This window comes from Kogia breviceps, chromosome 9, assembly GCF_026419965.1.
Source record: "Kogia breviceps isolate mKogBre1 chromosome 9, mKogBre1 haplotype 1, whole genome shotgun sequence".
Taxonomy (NCBI): Eukaryota; Metazoa; Chordata; class Mammalia; order Artiodactyla; family Physeteridae; genus Kogia; species Kogia breviceps.
Genome location: NC_081318.1, coordinates 85,003,062 through 85,029,099, shown reverse-complemented (window position 1 = coordinate 85,029,099; position 26,038 = coordinate 85,003,062). Strand labels below are relative to the sequence as shown.

General features: G+C 36.1%; 1 protein-coding gene across 2 annotated transcripts in view; it reads left to right on the top strand.

Annotated features, from left to right (window-relative positions):
- GNAI1 (G protein subunit alpha i1) overlaps positions 1–26,038 on the top strand; it is a 91,975-nt gene that overhangs the window by 51,512 nt on the left and 14,425 nt on the right. For both annotated transcript variants that reach the window (XM_067042750.1, XM_059074760.2), the window contains 6 exons: positions 4,471–4,513; positions 4,608–4,749; positions 14,293–14,450; positions 17,968–18,096; positions 24,556–24,685; positions 25,729–25,882. In XM_067042750.1, coding sequence (XP_066898851.1) covers positions 4,471–4,513; positions 4,608–4,749; positions 14,293–14,450; positions 17,968–18,096; positions 24,556–24,685; positions 25,729–25,882 — 756 coding nt within the window. The remainder of the gene's footprint in view (positions 1–4,470; positions 4,514–4,607; positions 4,750–14,292; positions 14,451–17,967; positions 18,097–24,555; positions 24,686–25,728; positions 25,883–26,038) is intronic.

Sequence of the window (26,038 nt, the reverse complement as noted above, 5' to 3'; positions counted from 1 at the left end):
TTGAGGTAACCATCTTTTAGCTCATTGACCTTATCCAGAAGAGAAACAAACTTATCTTATGACAAGAGGTAGTTTTGCAACTTGGAGCAAGACACTCACCCAAGTTAGACTCCTACCTACCTGCAGAAACTGGAAGATAGGGGTGTTATCTCCTGTGATGTTTACCTTTCAAAGAGATGGTTCTCAGGTCCTTGAGAAAGACATTCTTGATCATAAAGCTGACAAAAAAGGCCGGGTTAGTTTTCAAAAGGGTATGCAGTTGTCCCTTGGTATCTGCAGGGGATTGGTTCCAGGACCTGCCACAGATTCAGCTAACCTCAGACTGCATAGTGCTGTATGAATTTATTGGAAAAAAAAAAATCCACGTATATGTGGACCCATGCAGTTCAAACCGAGGTTGTTCGAGGTCAACATTTCAAAGAGAGGAGAAAGCACTTACATTTAAAATTTTTCTAAAGTAAATGTCCTAAGAAAAAGGGAGGGAAATTTTCCTTTACTTTCAAGGGGGATAATTAAGCCTCTTATTTTTAATTAATATTTACCCTTGCATCCTCTTTATTTGCTTCTATCTTAAAAATAAGGACCTTGATCTTATTAATCTTACAATAGCATTATGATAAACAGAAGCGACTTCAAATGCACTTGTAAATTTGGTTTTATTCCAGTTTAAACTGAATTGTAATTTAGTCTTATTGAATGTAAAAATGGTTTAACTGTATGTAAAAGTTGGGAGTTTTTTAAAGTGGAGTAGTGGTGTCAGGAATTCAGTGTAAGATGACTTTGACTCAATCACCATTTTAATGCTGAACAGCCTTGATGTTAGGCAGCTGAAACCAGTAAATAAATGTGAACCCAAGCAAAGTTGGATAAAGAATATTCTTGGGGGCGGCGGGGAGTATGTGTTTTCCGAGGTCAGAGGTATTTTCTTTTTTTCTTTTAAACCTCGCCACAGTTAAAATTCCAAATTTCTCTAGACTGCCCCTCAACGGAAATCAGGGGTCAGCACTATTTGGTTATCATTTTTATATAATTCTGTTCAAGGACTTATAATCTAGCCAAGGGGTTACTTTACTTAGACCTTGATTTCTTTTTAGTCTTTCCCCTCCCTCGTCCTTCTCCTTGTCCTCACTTGATACGTTTTGATAACGTTTTGCTTTTCCAAGCCCTGTTAATAAGCGGCCCTGTGTGTGTAGCCGGGAGCCGCAGGTGAGTCCCTGTCTGTGTTACTGCGGTGATGCTCCTTTGCCCTCCCATTATCTGTGTAGTGCATTATCAGGTGCCCGGCTCCACTTCACACACCTGCTGGGCTCCATATTTACTCTCAGAGATGCAGTTTTCCATCTGCCACTTCCTCCTTAAAGAGAGGTCTGGGGATCCCCCTCAGTGGCTTTATGGTTCCTGGCTCGCTGTGGGACACCACACACATTCTTGCCCTGGGGAGCTACATCCTCCCTTCTCACTACCCTAAAGTCTCGTTCATTTCACAGCGACCAGCTTGTCAACAGTTACTTTACAGGCCACCTAGTCACCTTGACCGTCTCAGCTTTGTGACCGCAGCGGTCCCACGCTTTGATCTTTCCTGACTGATACGTGTTTACATAGATACGTGTTTACTCTCACTCTTTTAACCTTGCCTATAGATTGAACTGAAAAGCAATAGATAGCTGCCTAGCCGAATACTGCTAGGAAAATTTACCCTTTTCTCCTTTCTCCTGCCTCCACTACCTCTGAGAGGTTTCTTGTTTGTTTTGTTTTGTTACAATATTGCTTCCTGTCAGTCTCTCAAACAGGACTGTGCCGACTGAGATTTCTAGAGGACAACCTTTAACTCTTTCCTGTACGCTATGTGGAAAGAATACCAGTATTTAGAATGCTGGAACCATAACCGTGCAGCTTTTCTAATTTTCCTATTAGGAGTCTCTGCATGGAAGTAAGAATTGAAAAGTAATTATATAAACTGCTAAATTATGAAAGTTATTTCGCCAGTATTTCTGTCTTTAGGAAATCTGGTCCACAGAGAGTACCTTGTCTAACTAGCAAAGAAATTAGGTAGAAATCCAGCCAATAACACTGCCATCTCCACTCTTTAGTACTAAACGTATTTCAGGATTTTTTGGAACCGCAAGCCATTGACTAGATGCTTATTGTGGAGTAAGCTCAATGCCCCATGTCACCAACTATTGTATGAGATAGGAAATGAGTTAGAATTTAAAGATAATGTCTGTCGTTAGGAAAACTTGCTTTTTTCTCATTAAGATTTAAAAATTCTCATCTGCATACACAGAATTCAGCTGGCAACCATCTTGTTCTTTACTATTTCTGATTTTCCCCTTGTGTGGCTCTCAGACCTCATGAGCTTGTATCATGTGAGCCTTTCTCTGAACCTCTGAGTTGTTTCACAAACAGAATGGGCCATGGGTGGCTGGCTGTTCATCGAAGCTCACTGTGCATGTGGAATCACCACCCGGTGAATGGATGTTGGGATCTAAAATGTCCTATCAGCAAAACACAGCTGCTGCTGAGTCAACTTGCAGTGCCATAGAAGCACAGAGGGCCCCCTTGAAGACAGCCCTGCTGGAAACCGCCGAGGGTGTGTTATTGGGCGGACTTCTCTTGAATTAGAGAAATGTGTGAGCCATAATGCCTACAATTGTGCTTTTCATAGAGCCAAGTATATTGTTATTGATTAATATATAATGGGTTGTTTATCTTGGAGTTGTTTGTATTGGCAGATGCCCTGCCAGGATTCAAAGGCTGTCTGTAGATGAATAATGCCCTCATTGTTTATTCAGTGCCTGCTTTTCTACTTAATATGCAGCTATCTTGGGAGAATTTCTTGAATATCAAATCACAAGTAAAATTTAAGCAGTTTTCCCCCCAGGTTTTCAAATAGGCCATTTAACTATGACTTATTCTCAGATGCCTCTGATGATTTGGATGTGTGTAGCTGGAGGGGGAAGGAGAGAAGGGAATGAGGCCCAGAAGTTTGCCATCTAACTGATCCGTCACAGATAGCTTGAATACGTTCAGGTACATTTCTGGTTGATTGTGTGTCTAGCACAAGTTAGCTGCTGAGCATTCAAGTAGAAAATGTTCAAAGGGAGAGGCAACAGGGATCACAGCGGGAGTGGGTCAGGAAAGGCTGAGGAAGGAGGTAGGTTTGATGGTTGATACAGCATCACCAGTGTAGCTCTAGGAAGCAGAGCAAATTACACTTTGGCAGGAGGGAACAGTATGTTTGAAGATTGGTGGCGTCATCAGCAGTAGGTGTTGTCAGTACTGTAAGTTCAGTGACCCTGGAGCATAGAGCATGTAGCAGTGGCTTTGGAAAAATGGGAATATGAGGCCTAGATAATGAAAATCCTGAGCCCTGTCTCTCAGACAGTAATTAACAGCTCCATGATCTGTAGCCCTGGTCAAAGACAGTATGAAGCTAAACAATAGACTTGTCATTCCTTCCTTGTTTTGTGTCCTGTGCTCAGATATTCACAGTATCTAGAGGGCTCTGATTTTATAAAGGGCCATTTTGTTAGTGATATTTTCGTGTTACGGTGGCATAATTCTAGAGACTCATTGTGAGGAGGTCATGAATATGTAGAGAGTGAAGGAGAGTTTTGAGAATGGGTTTATGACAGGGAATAAAGAAAAACATAGGGGAGACATTTCTGCCATACCACTGCATCCCAGTGTTAGCAAAGCATGTTGGCTGTGTGTCACTTGTTCAGTAATGGTGGTTGACTATACAATGCGTGAGATAGCTATTTTATTATAACGTAATATTTAAAAATAATATTTGTGGTTTCTTGGCACCACTGGGCTGTCTACTTCACATGAGGCAAAGGTTGAAATTATGATAATTGGCCAGGCAGTTAAACATCTTCCAGTGGGGAGCAAAATCTTGAGTAAAATTTATTTATACTGCTTCAGTGTAAGCTATAGAAGAAAGAATTTTTTTAATACTTCAGGGAATACATAAAAACATCGATGAAAGCATTTTTTTAAGCTGAGTTTAAGAATTATGATGTAATAAACAGATGGGACTTACTTTTAAGAAATTTTCTGTATGTTTGGAAACCAGTAAAGATCATTTTGATATAAAAAAATTCAATCACAGATGTAAAAAACAAACTTGGGGGAAGTGGGGGTAGATTGGGAGATTGGGATTGATATATACACACTACTATATATAAAATAAATAAGGGCCTACTGTATAGCACAGGGAACTAACTCTACTCAATACTCTGTAGTGACCTATATGGGAAAAGAATCTAAAAAAGAGTGGATGTATGTATATGTATAACTGATTCACTTTGCTGTACAGCAGAAACTAACACAACAGTGTTAATCAACTATACTCCAATAAAAATTTTTAAAAAATTAACTAAGAGACAGAGAGTGTGTGTTGGGAGTTGGATATACGTAAGTGATAAAATTAGAAATCCCTCATTTCTTTTATTTCCCTTTTTTTAGGTGCTGGTGAATCTGGGAAAAGTACAATTGTGAAGCAAATGAAGTAAGTAGATTTAAAACATTAGATTTTTTTTATGTTTAAGTGTACTGTTCCATCAAAGGAAGTAAGTGTTACCTTTTTTCTTTTGTCTTGTTAGAATTATCCATGAAGCTGGTTATTCGGAAGAGGAATGTAAACAGTACAAAGCAGTGGTCTACAGTAACACCATCCAGTCAATTATCGCTATCATTAGGGCCATGGGGAGGTTGAAGATAGACTTCGGTGACTCGGCCCGGGCTGTAAGTTACTAAAGTCCTTGGAGCAGACCTGATGAGTAAAAAAACAACTTGCATGATTAACACCATGTTGTATAACATAGATTTATCAACTGTCTCAGGACTAGAAGGATGGTAGTGAGTGAAGTAGGTCTGAAGCTTTAGAAGTAAGTGAAGTAAGAATACACAGGTTTGCATAATCTTCCCTTTAGAGCTAGAATACTTGCCTTATCCATAAGATGATTGGGACCACTCAATATCCATTGCAGTGTTTTCTATATAACATGGCATATTGGGCACCTCTGTGTCTCCATAGCAGTTTTTAGTAGTTACTACTGAGTTTAGTAAACTGCCTACACTGGCATTCTTCAGAATTTGTTTTAATGATTTGGAGTGCTGAAATGAGCTAATTATTTGCATTCATGCCCAGACTGTAACGCAGTCTAGTCTCAGATAATGAAAACAGTATACAAGTTTGCTAATCTTTGGAATCAGAAAATACTGGCTATTAGAAAACATCTTTCAGAATTTCACAGCTAGGACCTTAGGAGACAAGCTAGTTTCACCTCTTTATTTTATCAGTAAAGAAACTGGAACCCAGGACATTACATGAAAGAAAGATTGCCACACGGTGGTAACCAATGCAGTGTGCCTGTGCTTCCTTGTTTGGCCCAATGTGTAACTTATTTTCAGTTTGATTGGAAGTAGCCCCAGCCAGTCCATAGGGTCTTTTCTTTTTCTCCTTTTCCCCCAGTCCCAGTTTGCTTGCTTAATCTGTTTATGTCAAGTTTTATTATTTTATTATGGTTTATTCTTCACTGATTCTTTTTTTAATAACTGATGTAAAACTTGACCTTCCCAGAAACCTTTAACTGAATCTCTAGATTAATTTTTAATATTTTTGTACAAAGTAGATTTATTATTACTACTACTACTGTTACCCCTTTTTATAGTTCCCTTTTATTTTTATGTGTTCAATATGTGTGTGTTATCTCCCTGATAATACTATGAAGATTTTTTGCATAGAGAACTGTAACTTTTTGTCTTCTCAATCTCTGCTAGGTTTTTATTTTTACATAGAGGCTCAATTTGTGCTTAACAAGAAAAAAAAATGGTTGAAGGCAACATTAGAGAACATACATTGGAGAAATCTGTAAAGCAAATCTGGTTTATTTTTTATAATAAGTTAATCTAATATTTCTTTATAAGTTGCTAGGCCATATTAATTTACTAAGCTTTTCCTTTTAAACAAAGATTAAAAAGCTTAGTGTAATGAATTAAAATTTTCAAATAGATTTCAAGATCATTTTTGATAATAGTTCATAGCATTCTTCTAAATTATCTTATCTGAAATTAGATTTGATCATATCCAGACAATTTTTGCCTTATCAATACTATCCATTCAGGCTGTAACTTATTCATTTATCTTTTATTCATTCAGCAAGTTTTTTTTGAGCTCTTAGTCTTACCCAAAAGAGAGCTACCCTATGATAAAGAATTGAATAAATTGTACTCTAATTCCAATTCACGTGTACAGTATTCTGTGTTCAGATCTTACATGTGATTGTTAGAGAGAGAGGTTTTTGTAGCCTCCATTGTACGAGGTAATGATGGGTCGATGCAAGCTGCTTTTTATTTTCATATTTTTCTCTCAAGAAATATTGTCATTTTCTGTCCTTTTTGGGGCAGATTTGGGCTGTTTCCGGACCTACTGGAAATAACTGCTCTCTCACCACAAGCTTTTTTTTAAAACTGGTTTTCTGATGCTTTGGAATCTCCATGGGGGCCTGTACTGCTCATTTTTGTTTCACTGGTGCTAGTTTCACCCACTCTTTTTAGGCTCTCTCTAGCTGTCCCCTGGTCCCTTGTTTTCTTCCTACCTTCCCACTGTTACTTCTGTTAGCTTTAGCCATTGTTACTCTTTCACATAAACATCTTCAGTCTCTCTCATTGGTTCTGATTGGTCTACTCTGTGTCTTTGTTGCCTTGCCTCTACGCAAATCTTATTTTTCTGTTTTTAAATAAATTTATTTATTTATTTATTGGTGGCTGCGCTGGGTCTTTGTCGCTGCTTGCGGGCTTTCTCTAGTTGCGGCAAGTGGGGGCTACTCTTCGTTGTGGTGAGCAGGCTTCTCGTTGTGGTGGCTTCTCTTGTGGAGCACAGGCTCTAGGCATGCGGGCTTCAGTAGTCGTGGCGCGTGGGCTCAGTAGTTGTGGCGCGCAAGCTCTAGAGCGCAGGCTCAGTAGTTGTGGCGCACGGGCTTAGTTGCTCCTCGGCATGTGGGATCTTCCCAGACCAGGGATTGAACCCGTGTCCTCTGCGTCGGCAGGCAGGTTCTTAACCACTATGCCACCAGGGAAGTCTGCAAATTTTAAAATACTTTGAGGCTATTGAAATTGTACTAAGGAATACAAAGGTGAATTAAACATGGCCTAGACAGGAGGAGGGGACTTTGAGCTTGGTATTGGAGCATGTGTTAAGAGTAGAACAGTATAGAGAAAGGCTGAATATATTTCTTTTTCTACAGTATCAATTCCTGGAAGTATTAGCCTTTTAAGTTGAAGGATAACCAGAGATTTAAGTTTGATAGGTACCATAGTTTTTTCTGTTTTCAGAAAAAAACACGAAGTGAATAATCTTTTCTAGCAACCGTGCATCAGTGTCATCTTTCCCAGAGTGTCATTAACTTAGATATATTAACATTTTAATTTTTTAATATCTTAGTGAAAAAATATCTTTCTTTTTTAGTTTTTATTTTCCTGATTTGTAGTGAGGTTGAGAATCTTGTCTTTTTGTATCTCTTCTGTGGACTCCTCTTAGTATTCTTTACTCAGTTCTGTTAAATTCCTTGTCCTTTTCACACTGAATCTCTTTGAATATTAGGGATATTTCTTCTTTATGTTTTACAAATGTTATTATTCGGCATATTTCTTTTACTTTTTTGAAACAGTATTTTTCTTGTTACAGAACTTTGAATTTTCTTCAATCATTTGTGACTTCTGTGTTTTGTGCCTTGTCAGACATTCTTCAGCTTAGAGTTATTTTTTTTTAATTATCTTCCTTTTTCTAGGTAGAATCTAAGTATATTTTATAATCTGATCATCTCTTGCCTACAGCCATGTATTACATACTCCATTCCTGAGTGACTTGAAAATGCTACCCTTAGCATTAAATTGAGTATTTTTCTGAACTCCATTGTTTTTTATTGATATATTCTTTTCTTCCCTAGCTCAGTCACTTATTTTCATAATAAGATGGAAATAGTAATAACATCTACCTTACAGGGGTTCTGAGAAATAATGAGAAGCCTTTACTACATGCCTTGGTCATAATCGATGCTCAGTAAATGTTTGTTATTGCTGTTGTTATTTATAATGATTACACTACTGTTATTATTTTTGTCAGAGTCACATTACTTTAGTTTCTCTTGCTTCATAGGATATTGGTATCTGGTAGGGTAAGTGCACCCATCCCATTGTTCTTTTTTAACCAAAATATAAAGGCTATAATGCATTTCTCTTCCAGATAAACTTGGGAATCAACTTAATTCCTCACATCCCTTTTGAAACAAACAAAAAAAGCCTGTCAGTATCTTGATTGGAATTACATTTTTAATATGTAGGTTAACTGGGTGAGAAGTGCCTAAAAGATGTAAAATTTTAAGAGACAGTGACAATTTGCTGTGGTTTGCTTCGTATTTGGCAGCTAGCAGATATGCAAAGCAGATTACACATTAGTTATTTAAAATGAGAGGAAACAAAACTGTTCTCAAGGCTGGCATAGAGCAATCAAAATTTGTGCCTAATATCCTTTCAAAACCCTCATAATGCGTGTAGTCAATCTGTGGATGACAATTTATTGATAAATAGATTATTTTGTTTTTGATAATGTACAGTTAGGGAAGTGTTAAACAGGGGCCTATCAACATGTTGCTGCATCACTTAGAGTTGTGCTGCTCCGAGTGTGGTCCATGGACAGTGCCTGCACACAAGCATGTGCAACAGGTGAGTACAGCAGTAAAGGAAGCGATTAGACAAACTTTTACAGCAATTGACGGAGTAATTTATATGTTAACTCTGATAGTTTACAAAAATGTATTTATATTTTACGTCACTTAAATGTCATTTTTCCAATAGTATTAGTTTTGAAAGATTGGAAACAAAAGAAAATGAAACAAGTAAAACACAAGACTGATCTTTCATCCCAGAAAGCTTGAAAATCACTTCCTTGGAATAAGCTGGGCTGTAAGGAACAGAAAACCTTGCCTTGAATTGACTGAAGCTCCCTTTTTCCCCCAAACCTCAGCGTGCTCCTGCATAAGGGCCACTTTTCTCTTCCTCTAATTTTAAAATTAATTTCATTATTTAGTTAGATTATGTCTCTGCCAGATTTGCTAGATTGCTTTTGAGAAAGGCTGTGTCAGTTTACTTTCCTAGCAGCAGTGCCTTTTCTTAGCACTCTGGGTAGCCAAAATTTGGAGTCTGACATGTTTAAAATATTGGGTAATTTATTAGTAACTCTTATTTTAATTTACCTTGTTGCATTTTCAATTTTTTAATATAACTATGCAGTTTTCCATTTCTGTGTGTGTGTGTGTGTGTGTGTGTGTGTGTGTGTGTGTGTGTGTGTGTGTGTGACGCGGGCCTCTCACTGTTGTGGCCTCTCCCATTGCGGAGCACGGGCTCTGGACGCACAGGCTCAGCGGCCACGGCTCACGGGCCCAGCCGCTCCGCGGCATGTGGGATCTTCCCGGACCGGGGCACGGACCCGTGTCCCCTGCATCAGCAGGAGGATTCTCAACCACTGCGCCACCAGGGAAGCCCTCCATTTCTTTATTGACTGTTTTTATTTCTCTATGTTAGTGGCTTATTTTATCCTTTATTCATCTACGGATTGGAGCCTTGGTGTTTTGAATATGTATTTGCTTGTTTGTATGTACTTGTATAGTAACCCTTTGTCCACTAATACAAATGTTCTCTCACATTTGGCTTATTGCCTTTAATCTTAGGTTGTCATTTAAAAAATTTTCCCCTGTTATTTCTTCCATTGTGTTTAAATTTAGAAAATCTTCTCTCAACCAAAGATTTACTGAATATTTGTACTATTTTAAAAGTTTTTTAGGAGAGTAAATTTCAACATCGTTTCTATGTTATTTCTTTAATCCCTCTGAAACTTTGTTGTATGCATGGAATAAGGATCTACATTATTTTTTTTCTTCTTCATATGGCTATCTAATTATTCACAAGTGTTTTTTAAATAATTGTATTCTTTCCTACTGATTTATCTTGCCACCTTTGTCATGTAAGTTCACATTTGGGATTTTCTCCCCCTGTTGATCTGCATTAATACTAGATGTTCTACATATTATAGACTTTAAATATCTGATCATTTCAGCCCTCTGTCCCCAGTATTCTTTTTCAAAATGTTTCTAGTTATTTCTACTTATCATTTTTCCGGATGAATGTATGAAATATTTACAGTAGTAGTCCGGTTTATCGTTGAGAACTAAGATGAAGAAGCTATAATATTATGTTGTTTTTGATTCTGAGAAATACTGATTTATATATGTGACAAAGTGATATTAACCTTCATTTGAAATGTATTATATGCCTCCAGCACAGTATTTTTCCACTTTGCTCAGTTCATGTATTATTTATTACGTGTTTGTCTATCTTTTCACAATAGGTTCTATTGTGCATACAGAGAACAGTTTAATATTTATTTTATTAATTTGAAAATTAAAGCTGTACAGTTATAAGATTCATAAATGTATACATAAGTTATATATGTGTAACATACTTATTATAATTTCTCTTCTTGACATAATGAAGCTCATGCTCACTGCAATTTATTCAAAAATTTTGCTGTCTGCAATTTAGTTAAAATTAATTTAGATGATTTTACTTTTATCCCCCACCCCTTCCCCTTTAAGCAGTGTTACGGGGAAAAAAAGAAAAACAACTTCCTCTTTCCTTGCCTCAGTCATTTTTACTTTGGTTACGGTTGTGTGTTTAGAGAAAAAAAGTTTTACATTTGTTTATTTCTTAGAGCAATTCTTTAACATCTGGGATTAGTCACCATGGAGAGGTGACTTCACTAAAGTTCCCAAGCTTTCCTTACCAGTACGCTAACTTTGGTGAAAGCAGTATAACTGTCTTAAATTTATAGGAGTGATTGTATGCTCTAGAAATGTGGTAGATTAAATATGTCAGTAATTCTCATTGTATGTGGTGTTCGGTATTGTTGCCTAATGTTATTAATGAAATAATTATCCTAAACCATTGAAACAAAGGATTTCTATACCTATATCAATCATGACATCAATATATTATCCCTGTGGTCAAAAATTCAAAGGTGCACTATTTTTTTTGACACCCCTTTATCATATTACTTAGCCTCTATTGTAGAAGGGCTTTCTGATGTTTTCTGTTGAAACACTCATCTAGCCTTTGCTTAACAGTTTCAGTCTCTCACTCTCCCTCCTTGTTTTGTGTTTTTGGATAGCTTTGGTTGTGAAAGAGTGTTCTTATTGAATTGAAATCTGATAGGGCTTCCCTGGTGGCGCAGTGGTTGAGAATCCGCCTGCCGATGCAGGGGATACGGGTTCGTGCCCCGGTCCGGGAAGATCCCACGTGCCGCGGAGCGGCTGGGCCCGTGAGCCATGGCCGCTGAGCCTGCGCGTTCGGAGCCTGCGCTCCACAACGGGAGAGGCCACAACAGTGAGAGGCCCGCGTATCACAAAAAAAAAAAAAAAAAAAAGAAATCTGATAGCTTTTGCCCTCAGAATTCTTTCTCTGCTCTGTGCCTAAGCACAAAGTCTGTTCTTTCTTACCTTTGATGATTCCTGATATATCAGAAGACAGCCATCATGGTCCCTCAAAGTCCTCTCTTCCCCACAATTCTCACAAAATAGATGACGGCTTCAAATAAAATGTGTTGTCACTAACTAACAGGTGCTCCCTGATCATCACTGTTTGAGAAGAGGCTATTATGTCTCTTGACAGGATAGCATTTCGTATCTCCTTTCTGAGTTCCCCAAACATGCAGTTATATGAACTAGAATTTACATTCTTTAAACCATCTTATTTTCATTTAGTTCTTAGTCATTTGAAAACATATTAACTCAGCTACATCCAAGGATCTTTTTCCTTGCCTGGCAAATAAATTTCTTTTTAACACTACAAAAAGAGTTCCTGTAAACTGCTTTACTTACCTATAGCCCTTTAGTAATCCCTACCCTTTTCCAGCACTATGTCATACTGTTTTAGTACACTCAAGTTTGTCTTTCTTTCTTAAATGTTCTTAAGTAACATTTTAAATGAATCTTGAAAAGACTTCAGTTCATGACAAGATAGGATTATTGTCATTCTGCAGTTGTCAAATTTATCTTGTCTTAGGCAGTGGCTGCTTAGTAATTGTTGACTAATATGTGGGATTGGGTGACTAATTACCTGTGGAACTTTAAATAAATTGCACAATCTCTCTATGTCTCAGGGACTTTTTAAACAAAACAAAAAATTAGGTAGAATAATTTCTAAAGTACCTTCCTGCTTAAATTTATTACTTAAAGCTCGTCTGCAGACATCTGAATGTCCTGCTAATGACATGGAGATGAGTATTCCAGTTTGTTTTTTAAGGAAAAGAGACTTCTTTACATTTTGTGAAGAGGAGACATTTCTGAATGCCACAGTTTATAAATAGAGCTTCCACAGTTTCCCAAGTCTTTTCTTCAGGCTTCTTTCCTGGAAAGTTTGAAGAGAACATGATCTTATGACCCATACTAATGCCATAGGACATTAGTCTTTTCTGTCAACAAATTTTATGGAAATTGAATAAATATACCATAATGAAAGCTCATTTTAAAGCTCACTTAAGTGAAAAGCACTTTTCTAAAATGGTTGGAGAAAAGTGTTTGATGTCACTTAAAAATAAAAATAACCAAATTTAGAAATTTCTCATATAAGTCATTATTTGGAAAATTGAATAACTGTTTACTGGAATTAGGTAAATGGTGCTAAAAACGACTTGAAATTGTGTTTTGTTGGGGTTTATTAAGGACATGGTACAAGTGTTACTTGCTTACATGCATTTCTCCTGTGATTTACTAAAAAGGGAAACATATGCTTGAATAATAAGTTCCCATGCTGAGTGACTTAATTATTTCTCACGATGGGTTCCATCTGAAAAGAAAATGTTTCACAAATTGGCAGTAGAATGAATTTATATTGTCAGCTAGTACCCTCTGCTAGCCTGTGTCACCAAATGCTTCCCTTCTGTATGCCTTATCATAATATGTGCCATTTCTTTATAAAGAGCTACTACACCACGTTGGAAAAAATGCCCCTAGAGAAAAATTATGGTCTGTCTATCATTTAACATAAAGCTGCATATCTCAAGCCAGAAAGAATCTTTGCGTAGATGGTAACTTCACATATTCCTTATTTTTGTATTAACTGTGTTATTACCTGAAGACTAGAGTTGTGTTATAGAGCACTGTAGCTACTTACCCATGTGTAGCTACTGAGTATTTGAAATGTGTCTAATCTGAATTGAGATGCATTGTCTGTATAAAAGAAACACATTTCAAAGACTAAATATCTATAATAATATGAAATATCTCAATAAGTTTATATTGATTACATGTTGAAATGATATTTTATATACAGGTTAAATAAAATATATTACAGTTAATTTTACTTTTTTTTTTTTTTTTTTACACTTTTTAAAATGTGCTATTAGAAAATTTAGAGTTGCGTCAGTGGCTCATATCTCTTTTGGACAACACTGACCTAGTGAGCTTGATTACCTATGGATCAGAATAACTGTAAATATTGTAGCCTCAAAACTTAAGCAAAATTTAATTAAATTTATGTGTAGTATTCCTTCATTTAAAAACTTTGCATGCTCTCTTCTATATGTGTCATGAGTATTTCTACTCCAAAGCTGTACTTACTTTGTTTCCTTGCCTGGATTAGCAAACAGCTATCCCCATCTCCTGGCCCATTGATTTTAAGGTATACATACTTTAAGATCTTCTGAAAAAATCTCACACCATTCTGTGGAACTATTCTTGCTTTATTCCACATGGATTTCTCCCTTCTCTGAACTTATTTTGCATCTGTGAAGTATATCACAAAGCTAACATTTAATTAGATTCTAAAAATAACCTCTAATGGTGTTAATGTGTTTTTTAGATTAGAAACATTTTGGTAAGGGAGAGGCAAAGCATACATTCTTCTGTTTTCTCAAAAGGGTACAACAGACTGTCAGTGGGTAGTTGGTTAATATATTCTCTCATGAGCTGCAAGTGTCGTCATTCTTTCAGCTCTTTAGTGCCTTGATAGCTGTTACTAATATCACAAAACATGGACTCATGATTTAAGAATATGCTTTTTTGATTAAGCCATTTTTTTAAGTGGTGCTTTTAGAGAAAATCCAAGTTATGACACCAATAAAAGGCATAAAGGAAATTCACTATTGCACTTTTTGTAATCTATAATATACTTTGTCTGTAGTGTCTGTCTGCCTTTTTACTTTTTAAATAAAAATGGACTTTGAATGTTCAGGATGATGCCCGCCAACTCTTTGTGCTTGCTGGCGCTGCTGAGGAAGGTTTTATGACTGCAGAACTTGCTGGAGTTATAAAGAGATTGTGGAAAGACAGTGGTGTACAAGCCTGCTTCAACAGATCCCGAGAGTACCAGCTTAATGATTCTGCAGCATAGTAAGTAATCATAACTTCAGAACTACACTATCATGGATAATTACTTGAAAGTCAGGTATACCTCCGAGTCACTTTTAGCAGAATTGGCTGACACATTCTTGTACAACTCAGGATATTTAGGATGACAGTATTTCAGAACTTTTTCTGTCTTTTTTGTGTGTGTTTGTAGGTAGCAAGGCTCGGATTTCCCTTGTGTTCAAAAGTTGTCTCAAGGGACTCATGTAACTAATTGAAACATGCAGAATGGAGCTGTTTCCAGTATATTTCCAAGAAAGTAATTGGAACTTGCCAAAATTCACTCTGAATTTGGGTGCATCTCTAGTTTACCTGGGGCTAGCCAAAGTGGGGGAGGGTAACTGATTTGTGTGCTTTTTGTTTACTAAGTGCCTGAGAAGTTACTTGTCCAGTGACAGGCACCTTGAGTGACAGGCACCCCGTTTAAAGGGGTGCATGGTGATCCCAAGATATTTTCTCACTTATGAAAATAAAATAGCTGTACAGTTGAAAGTTGTCAACTGTATGTGCCCTGTTGCATTGGACATTGTTTACAGATTTCTAAGTCTAGTTTTTTAGAAGAAAAATCTGCCCTGATTTTTCAGGTGGTGGCCCCAGAAAGTCTATAAAGCAAGTTTTGATAAAACCTAATCAGGGAGCTTTCTGTTTGATGATCTGCATAGAATTAAAAAAAAAAAAATCAAGGATTTGTTTCCGTTACTTGGCACACATACTCAGAAATGTCAAAGATGATAATGACTAGAAACATGTGCCTTGCACTCATTCTACTTTCCAAAATTACTCAGTTTTCTTGACAGAGCTATTGGCTCTTAGGAACACAGGTGAGGATTAAATAGAAGATGACAGGTATTAGAAGGTCCAGGTAAATACACATACTTTGCCACAGTGGAAAACCAACGGGTATGGCTCCTGAGGACCTTATTATCGTATAGCATGTCATGTATTGCACGTCGGAGTACTCAGTGTTAGGTAAATGATTTAGTGTGAATGAATAAGTAATACACATTACTGTGTAGCCTGTCACAATTTTCATAATGCTATATTTCTCAATATGTATTTTTAGTGTTTTACAAGTGTATAAACATAAATTATTACATACATAGTTTATATATGTATATATAACATCATCTTATTGCTGTGTAGCCCATCTCTCCAACTGGTGTCCTCACTTCTACAAGGAAATACTCTTCGACTCAATGAGTATGCCTTTGACTCCCTGTTAGGTATTCATAACGTGATGTATTTTTTTCCATACTACACACAGATTTACATTTATTTTGAGGTGATTTGACTTATATTGAGACTGTTTGATTCTTTTTTTATCTCTGCCACTGCACTGTAAATTCAGTAAGGTCTGTTTTTGCCCAGTGTTATATCTCCATTGCCTGATACATGGTCATCACTCAATATGCCCTTAAATTACTAAACCAGACTTTACAGAAGCTAGAAAATTAGAAAAAAACTTCTTAGGGCAAGGACACAGCTTTTAGTCCACTGTACTTGCTTTGGCACCACCAGAACCTGAAGAAAGATCTAAGTGGAAATCACTCACGGTGAGAAGGTTTCTCTGAGCGGAGCCCAGCAAGGGGAACTATTTGAATAATTAAGGGGTGCTTCTTAGGGACAATAGATTGAAGTTCCTTTCCCCCTACTTTTCTGGACCCCCCTCAGTATAGTTACCAAGACCCTTTGTCCTGTGCACAATGCTTGGACACGCTCTGAAAGACATGTCGCTTTGGCTCCCCGTTTGAGCAGTTCTGATCTTAAGATGGCAATAATGGAGCCATTTTTCAAGCATGAAGGAAATCATCAAAATCTTTTTTCTCCGTGGTAGTTACAAGCTATCTTGATTTCTGAATTCTTGACAGGAGATAGGGGATGCTGCCAAGCTGCCCATTAAGACCATCTAACCACCAATTTACATTTTAAATTTGTGATCTTTTAAAACAATTGGGGTTTTTTTGGTTTTTGTTTTTAACAATTGGAGTTTTTCACTATGCCTGTTTTTGTTTTTTGTCTTGTTGAAATATAAATGTGCATTATTTTTAGAGGCTAATAAAACTATAGCAGTTTTAAGCAAAGAAATGTATATAGGAGTAATCAGAGTAAATTTTAAATAAGAATAACTCACTATTTCAAAGGGACAATTAGTAAAATCTAGCCATGGCCTGTTTGTTTTTTAAGTCAGGTTTTCTTACACTAAGGTGAACGTTATATATATGGAACTGAAAACACAGATGAAGTACTAGGGGATTATCACCAATGCAGTAATAAATTGATTATTTTAAATTCAGTAAATATAATACAGATAACTCAAGCTATCCTCTCCATGTATTCTGGTATCAGCATCACATACATAGACTTAACTGTCTAAAAAACATTTTGATTACTAATTCATGGGATGGCTTTCCAACCCCATCTCCAGAAATCAAATATTTATTGAGCTCCTTTTGTTTGTAAGACCCCATTCTAAATGGCTAAGGAACAGTTTCAGAGGATAACATCAATTAAAGTTGCAAAAATTGGTACCTCTCTGTAATACACCTAGATGTATCGTCTAAATTATCTTGGACTCTTCCACTCTAGTATTAGAAAACACTTCACTGATGCTCTCCACATGCAACTGACCTTAGGATTAATTCCATGCGTAGCCTACTAGTGGACTTACTTTCTGAGATACAAGATGTGACTCTTCCTACCTCCATACTGTTCTACTGCTTTTCCTGATGTGAATGACATTCCCTTTTATCTGTTGCACCTGTCAGATTTCTATTTATGCCCTTCATTATCCATGAAGCCCTCTTGAACCACTCAGCTTCACCTTAATCTCTCCATACCTGCACTGTAACATTAGTGATTCTACTACGTAAGTGGACACAAAATAAAAGAATTGCATGGTATGACACCACTACATTTTTATAGCACACATATTTTGCATCATTGGCAGAAAGTGTTGAATGAGTGACTGAAATCAGAAGTAAAATATGAATATTGATTCATAGAGGCAGTAAAATGTAGAGTACAGGAGCATGTGTCGTGTATTCCTGTATATTACTTAAGGTTGGTTGAAAAGGAACAATACTGAATTCAGCCTTTGGCCAGAGGTTTCCTCACTACTTAGGAAGGCTTTCTAATTTCTCAACAAACGAATAATGTCTGGAACATAAACACAGTGCTACATCAAAGAAGTGTAATAAAGAGTTTTAAGGGACAAATTCATGGTGTGCCGTGAGTTTGGACGTTTATGAAGTTATTACTTTGTTTTCTTTTCCAACAAGGAGAATTACTGAAATATTTAAGAAACTTTGTGGCTGGAGAAGTATAAACATTTTCATTTCTGTGAGAGTTGTGTAAGATATAGACTTAAAATTACATCATTCCACAGAAATATAAAAACTTCAGTAATCTGGAGTATTGCATGCATCAGAATGTTTTACTCTTTGGTTTAGATGATCTTTATTGACAGTGTTAACTATTAGCATACTGTTGTTTATTTTTTCAGCTATTTGAATGACTTGGACAGAATTGCACAGCCAAATTATATCCCAACTCAACAAGATGTTCTCAGAACCCGAGTGAAAACTACAGGAATTGTTGAAACCCATTTTACTTTCAAAGATCTTCATTTTAAGTGAGTATCTTCAAAACATATGATTTATGAATTTAGATACAGAACACATTGTTTAAGGAAAAAATGTTATACTAATAAAAGTTTTACAATTTTTAGAGTTTGAAATTACAAAAAATGTTTCACAGCTGATTGGACAAAAGAATTTGGGGCTGAAAGAGGTCAAGAAACATTCAGAAGGAATATTTATATTTTTATTTAAGAAAAAATAGCCATGCAAATTCCTTTTGCCTATGTTTTTCACAGTGACTTAAATAAAAATAGTTTTTGGCTTTTATATTTAAAAGAAAATACTGCTCTAATATGTTATATTTTGGGGAAAGTGTTGCCATCCAGTTTTAGGTTTTACTGATAGAATATATGCTTATTTATGGAAATATTTTTTAAAGTTACCTTTTAAAAATTTTTCACGAAGATTTTTATTTATGCAAACTCATGTTAGTACTATCTCATGATGAAAAATGTTCATTTAGTTTACAGTGATACTATAACTTTACTGAAATCTGAACAGAGAAGCACTAAGTGGTAGCCTTTAGAATGAAAGGGAATCTGGAGTTCATTTTGTCTAGTCAGCTCATTGTGTAATGAACTGGGCTCAGGGAAGTTCACTTAAACATCACATTCAGATTTACAGAACTATGTTTTTCTTTTTCCAATAAGTAACCGTTTTCAAAGTATGAGAAAAACTGCTGAATTTTGCTTCAGTTAACTCCAGTGCTCTGAAACAGTATGATAATAAAGCAGAATTTCTGAAACCATCTTAAAGAAAGGCTCCTAGTGAAAGATTAAAAACAAATATTCATCAGCTCAAAAGAAGCTCAATATTACAAGTTGTGGGGAGCACAGCTAAATATATGCAACTATACCTCTGATTCTCTCCATAAGTATTTTAAAAATAATACTTTTGTTACTATCATTTATCACTACATTATCCCACATTCAGTGATAAACGTAATTAAGTTTTCCGGAAAACTAAAATTCAATTTCAGTTTTCCCTGGCAGTTTCCCTCCAAAACAACAAACATTGCTCTGCTTTCTTAAACAGAGATATAGATCATAATTAGTTTATCTGACCGTGTAACTTTTGGTACTGTAACGTACTGTTTTGCATTTGCTTTTAAGTTTTTTCTGTTTTTTTTTCTGTTTTCACTTTTTTTTTTTTTTTCCTTTCCCTGCTGGTATGATCTCTTATTGAAATCATTTACCTTCTTATAGTTTGCTTACTATTTGGAGAATATTAAATAACCAAACTCAGGAATATTAAAATAGTATTATTTTAAATAATCTGATTTGTCTTATTTGATAACTATTGCCAGATGTATTTAAAAATTATAAAGCGATTTTAATTATAAGGAAATTCACTGTTAGATTTTAAGCTTTATTGGGTCTTTTTTTAATCCTAGTATACCTTAAATTCTGACTTTTTTGCTTTCTATTTACCTTGCTTTAAGACCATATTCTATAGCAAACAAATTGTTATGTTCAGATGATGACTTTATTCTAACCATGAAGTTTCAGGAGAAAATGCATGGGGTTAGGGTTAGCAAGTAAGGATTCTGGATGTAGGCCCCTGGTTAGGTAAGGACAAACTTGTTTAAGATTCTTAACAGACTTTTCCAATCTTGCTCATTGTCAGAGGTTTATACATAAAATGGTTACTGTATATAAAAGGAAACGTAGAGGTGTGAGCTCTGTAAATGATGAGAGACGGCAAAGGTAGATGTCACATCAATTATTTGGTGCTTTGGACAATCTAACTGTGCAAAATTCAGTTTCATTCTTCGGTAGGTGTGCCCTAAACATTCGCTTCCAGACCATACACTTCACTTCCAGCCTAGGTTTCTCAAAGTTGCCATTTCAGCATCAGGAGTTGTCTGTCATCATGATCCTTCCAGGAAGTCCACTTATCTTGCTCTATTTAGTCTCCTTGGGTGAGGTAAAATTTCACAGGATGTTTTTAGTTACTGTTTTTACTTGCTGACTTATAGGTAAACATAGGTCTGTCAGGAACTTCAAATAAACTTTGTCTTATTTTGGATTTGAATTCTGTTAAATTACTATCATTGCTAACATATGTTTCCAATTTTGCTTTTTATATGTTAAGTGAGCCTCAGAAGACTGAGGGCAAAAATATACTTAGAATAATTTTACTGGAAACTCAAGTGTGCTTACCATTTTGTGTGTTTCGTGGTATAAATTCATTGTCTGATTTTTAACTGTTTCACTTATTTTGTATGGGAATTAACAAATTCAAAATGAGGCAATGAAGCATTATAACTTAATATATAGTATCACCTCTGTGGGCATTTATGGAAAGTGTCTATGAGGATTATTTTGCTTTAAAGAATTAACAGTTTTATCTTGTTATATTTTTGCTGAATATAGAGTTAAAGCATCCCTTCTATTAGAAAATCATCATAACATGTTTCTATTCCTTTCCTTTAGTAATGTAATGTGTAATTGGTTTTGGGGTGGAATGTCATTTATGGGGTTGGTATTCATATATGGTCAACTAGCATTGTCTCAGTCTTGGCCACAGTGGAATTAGATGACAGTCTGAGGGTAAGTCAGCATAGCTCAGGATAGCCAATATATCCCCTTCCATCTTCCCTCCCTCCCCCTGCTCCCTCTAAAAAGAGAAACCTAAGAAAACTCAATTTCACTCCCTATTTGATACTAGTCAAAAGTTTCATCTTTTCATATGAAGGAAAAGATACTATAATCTTGCTTTGTTTTGGGTTAAAGAAATAGAAGTTCAGAATCTGAAGATAATTCTCCTGTATTTGTGAAATAATGAAAATGCTCTGTGCACAGTCTGATCCTTTGTCTTGTTAGTTCTTAGTCATTTTTGCTCCTTATGAATTAGGCCAGTGATTCTCAAAGTGTGGTCCCCAGATCAGCAGCATCAACTTACCCACCTGGTGATTCTAATGCACACTAAAGTTTGAGAAGCAGTGGCTTAGATTAAAGGTTCTTTATGACCAGTATATGAATGACCCTCATTCATTTCTAAATTAAATAAATTGAAGATTTCTTCTGTATTCATATTACTTGATTATCAAGTTAAAGCACTTTTATATTTAACATTCCCACAGCATAACTGGAAGGTCTAGATCTTCAACATGGTAAAACCTGTTATTGATCCATTTAGGGTTTATTTTTGTGTATGGTGTTAGACAATGTTGTAATTTCATTCTTTTACATGTAGCTGTCCAGTTTTCCCAGCGTCACTTATTGAAGAGACAGTCTTTTCTTCATTGTATATTCTTACCTCCCTTGTCATCGATTAATTGACCATAGGTGCATGGGTTTATCTCTGGGCTTTCTATCCTAGTCCATTGATCTATAGTTCTGTTTGGGGGGCAGTGCCATACTGTTTTGATTACTGTAGCTTTGTAGTATAGTCTGAAGTCAGGGAGTCTGATTCCTCCAGCTCTGTTTTTGTTTCTCAAGATTGCTTTGGCAGTTCGGGGTCTTACATGTTTCCAGATAAATTTTAAAGTTTTTTGGTCTAGTTCTGTGAAAAATGCCATTGGTAAAAAATAGTCATATTGCTTGACAGTGTTTTAAAATATTCTGTAGACACAGTTGATTCTTTCATTCAGCAGATGTTTATGAAGTGCATGTGTTTGTCCAGTGGAGGGGATATAACATGGCCAAAACAAAGTCTTTGCCTTTATGTTGTTTTAGGGATGGGGGAGGAGAGGAGATGAAATAACTATTTAGTATTCAAGGGGTCATAATTGCTACAAAGAGAAATAAAGCAAGATGGGAGGGGGATATTCTAGTTTCCTAAAGCTGCTGTAACAAATTACCACAAACCAGTGGCATATAACAATGGAAATTTATTCTTTGATAGTTGAAGCTAGAAGTTTAAAATCAGTTTGTCAGCAGGACTATGCTCCTTCTGAAGGCTCGAATAAAGAATCCTCTTTAGCTTCTGGTGGTTGTCAGAAGTCCTTGGTGTTCCCTGCCTTATGGCCATATTACTCCAGTCCTTGGCCTTCTTCCCTGTGTGGGTCTGGTTCCTCTTTGCTTATTGGTTCACTCGTCAGTTTCTTTCCTTCATCTTGCATTTTACTTTAGCAGCAAGGAGATCCAAGGCTGTACCTTGCATTCTTTGCTTGAAAATTTTCTCAGCTAAATCTAAGTAGCGAGGTTCATCCCTTACAAGTCCTACCTTACACCTAGCACTAGAATAGTTAAGCCAAGTTTTTGCCACTTTAAAAGAAAGATTACCTTTTCTGCAGTGTCCAATAATATACTTCTCATTTCCTTCTGAGACCTCAACAAAAACATCTTTAACATTCATATATCTTTCAACATTGTGTTCATGATCATATGTATTCATTCTCTAAGATAGAAGCTTTTCTACCATCCTCTTCACTTCCATCTAAGTCTCATCAAAATCACCGTATTTCTAACCAACCATCTTTGAAGGCATTCTGGGCTTTTTCTGTCAAGTAACTCAAAATTCTTCCAGCCTTTCCCTATTACCCACTTCCAAATATACTTGCACAGTTTTGGGAGTTTGTTTTACATCATTACCCCACTTTGGGTACTAAAATTTGTGTCATTCAGGGTTCTCGCAAGCAGCAGAACCAGTAGGTTCTGTGTATTTCAAGGAACTGGCTTAACGTGACTGTAGGTGCCAGCAAATTGGAAGTTTGTAGTGCAGGACAGCAGGCTCAGATAGAAACTGATGTTACAGTATTTTTTTTTTGCGGTACGCGAGTCTCTCACTGTTGTGGCCTCTCCCGTTGCGAAGCACAGGCTCAGCGGCCATGGCTCACGGGCCCAGCCGCTCCGCGGCATGTGGGCCCTTCCCGGACCAGGGCACGAACCCGTGTCCCCTGCATCGGCAGGCGGGCTCTCAACCACTGCGCCACCAGGGAAGCCCGATGTTACAGTATTGAGGCAGAATTTTTTCTTCTTCTGGGAAACATCAGTTTTTGCTCTGAAGGCCTTTCAACTCATTGCATGAGGTCTGCGCACATTATCAAGGATAATCTCCTTTACTGGAAATCAACTGACTATGGATGTTAACCATAACCAGAAAAATACCTTCACAGCGGCACCAAGATTAGTGTTTGATTAAATAGCTGCGTATGATAGCCTAGCCAAATTGACACATAAAACCAGCCATCAACAGAGGGATAATATGGGACAGGGTAGGTTTTGTTGTTATTTTACATGGAGTGGTCAGGAAATATGTGACATTTGATCGGAGAAGATAGATAAAATATACTATCTTTTTGGTAAAGTTGTCTTCAAATTGTGTTCCTTGGCAATTTAACAGATGGGTAATCATTTTAATTTCTTTTGTTCTTGTTTGATCTTTATTACCAGCTGTCCTTTTTATATCGTACCCATTTTAGTGTCTAGTAAAATCATTTTGTTATATAGCATACTTAAACTTAATGAACAATTTACTAGCTAAACTAATAGAAGGGCACTTAAATGATGATAAAAGTAACAATACTAGTTATTTTTGTAATGAGTACAGATCTTATGTACTTGGGTTTGGTTTATAGGCCAGAACTATTCTACAGGGAAAATTCTTTTTGCCTGAGAATTAAATAGGGACTATTTTAATTAGTGCAGTATCTAGATAAATGGAGCCTTTAAAAATGTACCAGTTTGCATAGTGTTTCCATTATGTAAGTGGTTATTTCTAGGTTGCATAATGTAATCTTTGTGAATTTCAACTTGTGCTTAACTTAAACTCTTAAAAGGAAAAGAGGAAAAGATTATTGTTTTTATACTGTTTGTGTTACTACCCTGTACAGTAACCTACAATGGTCTACTGTTGTGTATCATATAAAAATTGAGTTTTTTCGATCCTAATTTTCAGACTATTCAGTAGGCCATCCATTTATCTCATCTCATTTTTTTTTTTTTTTCTATACCATGGTTTTACTTTCTAATTTAGGCAGCCTGTTTTCCCCTGTTTAAATATGACTTGCTTGCTCAGCTTTTCTTACCTGGGATGGTTTGTCCTTTACATCGAAGTTCTGCTGTATTGCTTCTGAGAGAAAACATTTTGTAGTTGGATGAGGGGACCATGTTCTCTGCCTCTAATGTTCTGTGACTTTAGCAAATTGAATATATTCTATTATCTCCGCATTCTTATAGTGCTGCCCCTTCTTTTGTATTTGTTTTCATGTTCTGTTCTAAAGTGTTCTCATGTTAATGAATGTGTTATTTTTTTTTAAGGTATTTTGGGTTTTTTGTTTTGTTTTACTGTGAGATAAAACAAAATGGTTTAAAAACCAGCAGACATTTTTTCCTTTGTGAAAATCAATTTGTGACATTATTTTCCTCCCATAAAATCCTTTTCTCCTTTCTTTCCATCCCACATTCCCTATGTGATTTGGAAGTTTTTTTGTTGATTTTTATAGAACTCCTCAGAGCCTCTGAACATTCAGCGTGATGTCAAACTCATTATTTTTCTTCTTACAGAATGTTTGATGTGGGAGGACAGAGATCTGAGAGGAAGAAATGGATTCATTGCTTTGAAGGAGTGACCGCCATCATCTTCTGTGTGGCACTGAGTGACTATGACCTGGTTCTAGCTGAAGATGAAGAAATGGCAAGTAGAACCACTTTTAAAGATTGAGCATGACATATGAAGAGCTGGAGATGTTGCCAAGAATTTTCCTGTGAAAAATTCTTGAATTCTTGCTAATGCCTAAATTAATTGAAAGTTCAGGCTCTTTTCTCTAACTTTTCTGTTTAGTATATTTCCCTTTTAGAATGCAAAAAGAACAGATGGATCCTGAAAAAAAGGAAAAGACAAAAAGTTGATCTCACCTCAACCCTAGTTGCTTAACTAGGCGTTTCTGAGATCTGGTATCTACATACTAAATGAAAATAAAGTTAGTTCCATTATAGTCCAAGGCTTATTTTTCTTAACTTATTACTTCTGCCAGCTCAGTAATCCTTGATCTCTGTTATACTTTGCTACTGTCATGTAATTTTCAGATGTGTTTCAGTGCACCATTAATCTGGGAGAAATATTTTTAATTTGAAAAAAGCTATAAGTATCATTTTATTAAAATAAGTTATATACAATTATCATGCAGTAGATGTAGTGCACATGTTCATTCCTGTCATTCTGGCACTATAAGATACATTAGTGCCCTTTTTGAAACCACAAATACTGGAAGGGCAGGAAACAGGAACTGGAAGTTTCCTTGCCTAATATACCATTATATTTAGGGTATTGGGCTAATTGTGTTTCAGCTTTTTCAGTTTAATTTATTAATCTTTAAAAACCTTTATTTATCTTTGAATGGAAACTTCAATTCACTCTGTAATAATGAGATCTCCTTTGAAACGTTTGCACTTCGCATTTCTAGATTGCAGGGTCCTGCAGCACAGTGACACACTGCCAGCACTCAGCAAGTACTGCTCGAATGCAAAAAAGTGATGAGTGATGTAGACACTCATCTTGTGTAAAATCAAAGTGTGTGCTTGTTCTTAAATGGCAAAAATATGTTTTTGTGAGACGTTACCTATTTTTCAGCTAAGTTCTATTGTATTACCATACTTTTTTTTTCCACGCTCATTTTTTTAAGGTAATATTTCTCAAAATCCTTAACATTATGACAAACTGGCTCTATTCTATTACAGAACCGAATGCATGAAAGCATGAAGTTGTTTGACAGCATATGTAACAACAAATGGTTTACAGATACATCTATTATACTTTTTCTAAACAAGAAGGATCTCTTCGAAGAAAAAATCAAAAAGAGCCCTCTCACTATATGCTATCCAGAATATGCAGGTATTTTACTTTCTGTAGATAACTTGTCAGCTCGTATATTTCTAAGTGAACGTTCCCCTAAGGCAAGATTTCAGTTGTTGATTTGAATCTTTTGGCTTAGTAATTCTTAACCTTTAAGAGAAATTATTTATCAAACTGCATTCAAGCACAAGTAGT